At 41.4% G+C, this 7,996-nt stretch overlaps 1 protein-coding gene across 1 annotated transcript in view; it reads right to left on the bottom strand.

The window, feature by feature from the left end:
• LOC121385084 overlaps positions 1-7,996 on the bottom strand; it is a 33,326-nt gene that overhangs the window by 14,085 nt on the left and 11,245 nt on the right. Inside the window, exons 3-5 of the mRNA XM_041515620.1 lie at positions 2,342-2,467; positions 1,429-1,532; positions 89-216 (exon numbers count right to left, since the gene is read on the bottom strand). Coding sequence (XP_041371554.1) covers positions 89-216; positions 1,429-1,532; positions 2,342-2,467 — 358 coding nt within the window. The remainder of the gene's footprint in view (positions 1-88; positions 217-1,428; positions 1,533-2,341; positions 2,468-7,996) is intronic.

Raw genomic sequence — 7,996 nt, 5'->3', positions numbered from 1 at the left:
GGTTACGCGCATGGATAAGTGGAAGGATGTGAGGCCTGATGACCTGATCCTGATATCTTACTACTGTAAGATTGCCCTGAATGACTACGAGAGGTGTTTTCACGCCATGAGAAATCCCCGCGTCCCCAGACCATAACAAATCTGTGATTTTCCTTAACGCATGCGTCTGAATATCGCTCACCTCAATGTCGATACACACGTTGTCGTCCACCTGACCTGTAAAGCGAAAACCGCGACTCGACAGTGAATAGCGCACGCCTCCAGTGGGCCAAGTGAAACCGAGTTGGTGCATGTGCAATCGACGTTGACGTCGCCTGGGTGTAAGTTGCGGACCACCGTAGAGACATCGTGGCCTTAAGTGAACACATTGGGCAACTATGAGTGCCTACAACCTGACTCGCCATCTCCGTAGCCGTCTGGGGCGGGACGTAGCCCAGTGGTATAGCGTTCGCTTGATGCGCGGTCGGTTAGGGATCGATCCCCGTCAGTAGGCCCAGTGGTCTATTTTTCTACCCAGCCAGTGCACCACGACTGGTATATCAAAGGCCGTGGTATGTGTTATCCTGTCTGTGGGATGATGCACATAAAAGATCCCTTGCTGCTAATCGAAAAGAGTAGCCTATGAAGTGGCGACAGCGGGTTTCCTCTCTCTATATCTGTGTGGTCCTTAACCATATGTCCGACGCCATATAACCATAAATAAAATGTATTGCGTGCGTCGTTAAATAAAATATTTCCTTCTTTCCGTACCCGTCTGAAATCGGTTACGGAGGTGTGTGAGACGTATGCCTCTATCTTGACGCTGCAGCGTAGCGCACAGACGTTCGCTCCTGAGACTGTCAGCTAATCTCCCTGTGACTCTGAGACGTCCAACTGAACGAGCTATCGTTGAATCATGTACCCCAAATTGCTGGGCAACGCGACGTTGCGATTGTCCCTGTATACTTTGAGTAATAGTCCTACACCTATCAACTTTTAACATTCACGGCATTTTGCTTTTCAATCGTGTTGAAATGAAATGTTTGGCACTCGATGTGTACTATTCAAAACTTCGATTGCGTATGGTGTTCAAGTCCATAGAGCGTAGCAGTGGCCCGGATGCACGATGTCTTGACAAACCAGTAAAAAGCATGTAGCTTCGCACGTGCTCACGGTTGACCCAATTTTAACCAAATATTCTTTAGACAGTACAATGAATTAGCTATGTTTTAAATGTTATTACATTTGGTTTACGGATGAAAACAAAGTTATATTACCACAGCTGAACGTTTGCGTTTGTTTTTTCCGTCAGTATATATAGACTGGTTAAAGATGGTTAAATAAGGATTTAAATGTGGGTAACTGCCATTTACCTGCGAACCGTTCCCAACCCTGACATCCACCTTGCCCTCTTTGGACATTTAAAAAAAAAAAAAGAAGTCTGTTTACCTTCCACTGCGTTATTGTAGCCTTTGAGTCCAATATACATGTCCTCTGTAGCCGCTGATGGCGCCATCTCGCGAGCAATGATAGTGTACACTTTACTGGAATTCCTTAATCCGGAAATAAAGCGAAAAGAATGTTTGCTTAACAACACTGTTCATCATCTATTAGCCGCTCAACATATGGAATTTGCGAAGCTTGGTTTAGCGAATGAAGTTCTGTGCAAGACAAACATGTATTCCTTCATCTGGAATTAAAACCTGACACTGTACCGCCCTTTGAGATAACTCATCATCATCATCATCATCTTCATCGTCGTCGTCATCATTATCAGCATCGTTAACATCAACAACATCTCCATCACCGTCATCAACAGCATCATCACCGTCATCACCGTCATCAACATCAACATTATCAACATCATCATCATCATCATCATCATCTTCTTCTTCATTGTCGTCGTCGTCATCATTACCAACATCAGGAGCATCATCATCATCATCTTCTTCTTCATCATCATCATCTTCATCGTCGTCGTCATCATTATCAACATCATCAACATCAGGAGCATCATCCTCATCATCCACATTATCAACATCATCATCATCATCATCATCAGGAGCATCACCATCCTCATCCTCATTATCAACATCATCATCATCATCAGGAGCATCACCATCATCATCCTCATTATCAACATCATCAACATCAGGAGCATCATCATCATCATAACCATCAACAATAGCATCATCATCATCATAACCATCAAAAACATCAACATCATCATCAGCAGCAGCAGCATAAACATCATTATCATAACCATCAACAACATCATCGTCCCAACCATCATCATATAATTATCATCAACAACAACATCATTATTATTATTAACAACATCATCATAAACGAGTTTTGTTACCTCAAGTAAATAGTCATGAAGTGTCCACCTCCTAGACCGTTACTCATCAGGTTGGCAGCACCCACACACAGCAGCGTAGCAATGGCGGCGTCCACAACCGACCCACCCTTACGTCCCATAATGTCTCTGTTAAACAAAATCAATATAAAAACAATAAATTAATGAGAGGATGCGGAATAACAAGGATTTAAATTTCAGTTTTCTGAAACCCTTTCCTCCTCTGTACCCCCACTTGAGGACGAAAATATACGCCCAGGCTACTCTATATAAATAAAGATTTAAAGGTGGCTTGTTTCCCCCACTAGAAACAATGCTCCCTTCGCTATGGGGGGGGGGGGGGGGGGGGGGTGGCGGGACGTAGCCCAGTGGTAAAGCGCTCCATCGGTGAGCCCATTGGGCTATTTCTTGTTCCAGCTAAGGATGTGGTATGTGCTATCCTGTTTGTGGGATGGTGTATATAAAAGACCCCTTGCTGATAATCGAAAAGAGTAGCCCATAGTGGCGATAGCGAATTTCCTCTCTTAATATCTGTGTGGTCCTTAACCATATGTCTGACGCTATATAACCATAATTAAAATGTGTTGAGTGCGTCATTAAATAAAACATATCCTTCCTTCCCTTCGTTATAGTCCGACGGGACATAGAAAGTGTGTTTCTTTCTACGTCCGAATATTGTTACATATATATAGCTGGTATTCAAAACTTGTGGCACAATGTTTCAACCATTTCTCAACCGAAATAGTGCAACAAATGGACACACAAATAAAAAATATATAACCTACCATACTCACTAAATCCCGATTGAAGAACTTGCATTATTAATTATAAAATAATCTTCCAATAACAACATAAAAAAAAATCCCTGCCATTTTAAATTAGCCAAATCGAGGGAAGCAACTCGCCCTTCACATTAAGGAAAGCATTGACTTAATGTGCGCTCTGCACTACGTTCGTTAGAGAGTGAACCTCACCCCCACCCCGCCACTCCAGATATCGTTCTTACAGGCCTGAGTACTGCCAGTCGGGGGGGGGGGGGGGGGGGGTCTTTAAAATTAAAAAAATAAACTAGCAGTTTTGTTGATTTAAAAGTAATTGATATTGTTTGCTGCCTCAAGTGGTGACTAGAAGCAAACTGAACATACAGACATCGATATTCTAAACAAGCAAACGGTATGTGTACTTAATATGTAAATATGTTTGTTAAAAAGGCTGTTAGTGTAACGTGACCTGCGGACCGTCTCGATGTTTAAATCCTTATAGTCCGGCCCACGGAGAACGCCTTTTTTCACACTATGAAATTTACTACAAGTTATTTATTTCTCAGCAGATTATTTTTTAACTTGCACACACAAATAGTAATTTTGTGTTATTTTCAAAACACTTTTACTTTTCTTCTTATATAAAACCAAACGGAAATTATTGACCAAAAAATCCCTCTTTTTTTTGTAGAAGGATGGGACGGACTAACATATAATATAATTATATTCTAATTCACTTTGCATATAACGCAACATTTGATTGGCTAATCAGATCAATTTGCGGCAGTAAAACGACCATGAACCTGTCTGAAATTTCCCAAGAGCCTATTTACATATTCATACGCTACTTCACGCTGGTTCGTTTGACGTACTTATTTTTAAAATACCAACGTTGAATCTTTTTCTGTAGAAAATGAGTTCTCCTCTAAATTTTATAACGTAAATGCTGTTTATAAACATTTGTGTGACGTCGAGTGTGTATGCCGAATTATGAATCTTCGTTATTCAACACCATTTGTGATGCGTATTTGGAATATGTGAAATCGTTAATAATGGTTGGTGTACTATAAAACAATAAAATACAAAGACTATATTAAGAGCAGCAGTTTTTTTAACATTCCCCTATACCACTAAGGTCACCCTGAGATGAACGTTGAACAACCAAAGACCAAGGACTAAAAATCTGACGTCAGAATAGAAGTTCATGCAATTCACTGATTAAAACTATCTGATTAAATATTGTTGTACCCTGATTTTCAGGGGATGGGGGGTAAAACGTTTTTGATTTTCAACATGCCAAATATCGATGAAACAATCAGACAATTTCTGGAAAACCATTCCCATAAAGATAACATTGGAAACATACCTCTTCTCTTAGCACTGGAATGGTGAGTTGGCTTGCTTTTCGTACTCTGAGATGCACTGATACTATTTCATATGTTACGCTTTTTCAAAGAAAATTGAAAAACTTTACGAATTGGTGGTTACTGTGAACAAACAGGAATGCTTTGAACAATTAGTTTGTAAAGTGTATGGCCTGATATTACATAGTGTAGACGAAATGTTCTATCTCGGAAACTGAAATGTAAATGTCGTTATAAAAGATTCCTTGCTACTAATGGAAACATGTAGCGGGTTTCCTCTCCAAGACTATACGTCAAAATTACCAAATATATGATACCCAAAAAGCTCTAGTGGTGTTGTTAAACAAAACCAACTTTAACAGATATTTTTTTAGCATTTATGGCAGCAAATAATAACCTTCATAAGATTTGAATGTCGGTTTTATAAATTGTCTGACAAATGACCGCCATTTTGTTTTCCGCCATCTTGTTTTTAATTTTCATCATAAAACACAATTTTCAGATTTTCAATATAAATTTTTATAAATGTGCAAATGCCATAAACATGCTTTAAAGGACGCTGGGATACCAGTTAAATACTTATTTATCACACAATGTTCCGCCATATCGTTTTCTGCCATTTTGAACACACACACCCCAAACCCCCCCCCCTCCCCCCCAAAAAAACCAACAACAATAAAAACCAAAACAGCAACAACAACCCCCCCCCCCCCCCTCCAAAAAAAAATAAAAAATCCACAATAATTTCTCAGATGCCCAACATATATTTGGGATCCAGGATCCCGTTTTACGAAGCGATCTTATCGCTAAGATCACCGTAACTGCGTAAGGTAGTTATGCACTTAAGGTCACCTTAGCGCTAAGATCGTTTCGTAAAACGGGGCCCTGTATCTCTAAATTAGATTAAAAAGCTATGTTGGACCAAATCCTATAACAAACTGCTCGCGTATGTCACAGTTAGGTAAAGTTGGACCTGACTTTAAGAAACGTCTGTAGTTTATTAAATTAGTTTACATTTTTGTGTTAAACATTTTTGTATTCTAAATATTACTAATTTTACTTATTTAACACCAGAAAGCAATATTTTGTGTCCGTTTGTTTTCCCTTTAATCATAAACACAAAAATGAAGAAGGAATATAATCATAATGTAAATGTATAAAAAGATTTTGAAAATACTTTTTTTTAAACTTTGTACCCCTAAAATCTCATTTAGCACGCAGTTTCGAGAGCGGATTTTAAATATGTTACACTAGATAACTTTGTGAATGCAAAAAAAAAAAAAAGAAGTTCATCTCTGTTCTAATTTGTTTTGAGTTTACGTAATTTTTGGTGTTTGTAGTACCAAAAATTGCATTTTTTTCATATTTGTAAAAACGCACGAGCGTCTGAGAAGTAGCGGTTTATTGATTAGAGTTCTAGTCTATTTTAAGGATATTTCCTGTTTTAACGTCACGACACTTCTTTCACAGGTTAAAACTAGGGTCTTTAATAGGAAGCGCTTTAAATATAGTTGGTAGTCTATCAGGTGTTTCGTTTTATACAACGTTGGTTCGCAGCCCAGTACCGGCTCGCACCCAGAGCGCTTTAAATATAGTTGGTAGTCTATCAGGTGTTTCGTTTTATACAACGTTGGTTCGCAGCCCAGTACCGGCTCGCACCCAGAGCGCTTTAAATATAGTTGGTAGTCTATCAGGTGTTTCGTTTTATACAACGTTGGTTCGCAGCCCGGTACCTGCTCCCACCCAGAGCGCTTTAAATATAGTTGGTAGTCTATCAGGTGTTTCGTTTTATACAACGTTGGTTCGCAGCCCGGTACCGGCTCGCACCCAGAGCGCTTTAAATATAGTTGGTAGTCTATCAGGTGTTTCGTTTTATACAACGTTGGTTCGCAGCCCAGTACCGGCTCGCACCCAGAGCGCTTTAAATATAGTTGGTAGTCTATCAGGTGTTTCGTTTTATACAACGTTGGTTCGCAGCCCGGTACCTGCTCCCACCCAGAGCGCTTTAAATATAGTTGGTAGTCTATCAGGTGTTTCGTTTTATACAACGTTGGTTCGCAGCCCGGTACCTGCTCCCACCCAGAGCGCTTTAAATATAGTTGGTAGTCTATCAGGTGTTTCGTTTTATACAACGTTGGTTCGCAGCCCGGTACCGGCTCCCACCCAGAGCGCTTTAAATATAGTTGGTAGTCTATCAGGTGTTTCGTTTTATACAACGTTGGTTCGCAGCCCGGTACCGGCTCCCACCCAGAGCGCTTTAAATATAGTTGGTAGTCTATCAGGTGTTTCGTTTTATACAACGTTGGTTCGCAGCCCGGTACCGGCTCGCACCCAGAGCGCTTTAAATATAGTTGGTAGTCTATCAGGTGTTTCGTTTTATACAACGTTGGTTCGCAGCCCGGTACCGGCTCCCACCCAGAGCGCTTTAAATATAGTTGGTAGTCTATCAGGTGTTTCGTTTTATACAACGTTGGTTCGCAGCCCGGTACCGGCTCGCACCCAGAGCGCTTTAAATATAGTTGGTAGTCTATCAGGTGTTTCGTTCTATACAACGTTGGTTCGCAGCCCAGTACCGGCTCGCACCCAGAGCGCTTTAAATATAGTTGGTAGTCTATCAGGTGTTTCGTTTTATACAACGTTGGTTCGCAGCCCGGTACCTGCTCCCACCCAGAGCGCTTTAAATATAGTTGGTAGTCTATCAGGTGTTTCGTTTTATACAACGTTGGTTCGCAGCCCGGTACCGGCTCGCACCCAGAGCGCTTTAAATATAGTTGGTAGTCTATCAGGTGTTTCGTTTTATACAACGTTGGTTCGCAGCCCGGTACCGGCTCCCACCCAGAGCGCTTTAAATATAGTTGGTAGTCTATCAGGTGTTTCGTTTTATACAACGTTGGTTCGCAGCCCGGTACCGGCTCCCACCCAGAGCGCTTTAAATATAGTTGGTAGTCTATCAGGTGTTTCGTTTTATACAACGTTGGTTCGCAGCCCGGTACCGGCTCCCACCCAGAGCGCTTTAAATATAGTTGGTAGTCTATCAGGTGTTTCGTTTTATACAACGTTGGTTCGCAGCCCGGTACCGGCTCCCACCCAGAGCGCTTTAAATATAGTTGGTAGTCTATCAGGTGTTTCGTTTTATACAACGTTGGTTCGCAGCCCAGTACCGGCTCGCACCCAGAGCGCTTTAAATATAGTTGGTAGTCTATCAGGTGTTTCGTTTTATACAACGTTGGTTCGCAGCCCGGTACCGGCTCCCACCCAGAGCGCTTTAAATATAGTTGGTAGTCTATCAGGTGTTTCGTTTTATACAACGTTGGTTCGCAGCCCGGTACCGGCTCGCACCCAGAGCGCTTTAAATATAGTTGGTAGTCTATCAGGTGTTTCGTTTTATACAACGTTGGTTCGCAGCCCGGTACCGGCTCCCACCCAGAGCGCTTTAAATATAGTTGGTAGTCTATCAGGTGTTTCGTTTTATACAACGTTGGTTCGCAGCCCGGTACCGGCTCCCACCCAGAGCGCTTTAAATATAGTTGGTA

This window comes from Gigantopelta aegis, chromosome 11 (assembly GCF_016097555.1).
Source record: "Gigantopelta aegis isolate Gae_Host chromosome 11, Gae_host_genome, whole genome shotgun sequence".
Taxonomy (NCBI): Eukaryota; Metazoa; Mollusca; class Gastropoda; order Neomphalida; family Peltospiridae; genus Gigantopelta; species Gigantopelta aegis.
Note: the sequence above shows the minus strand (reverse complement) of the source record. Positions and strands in the feature narration are given on the sequence as shown.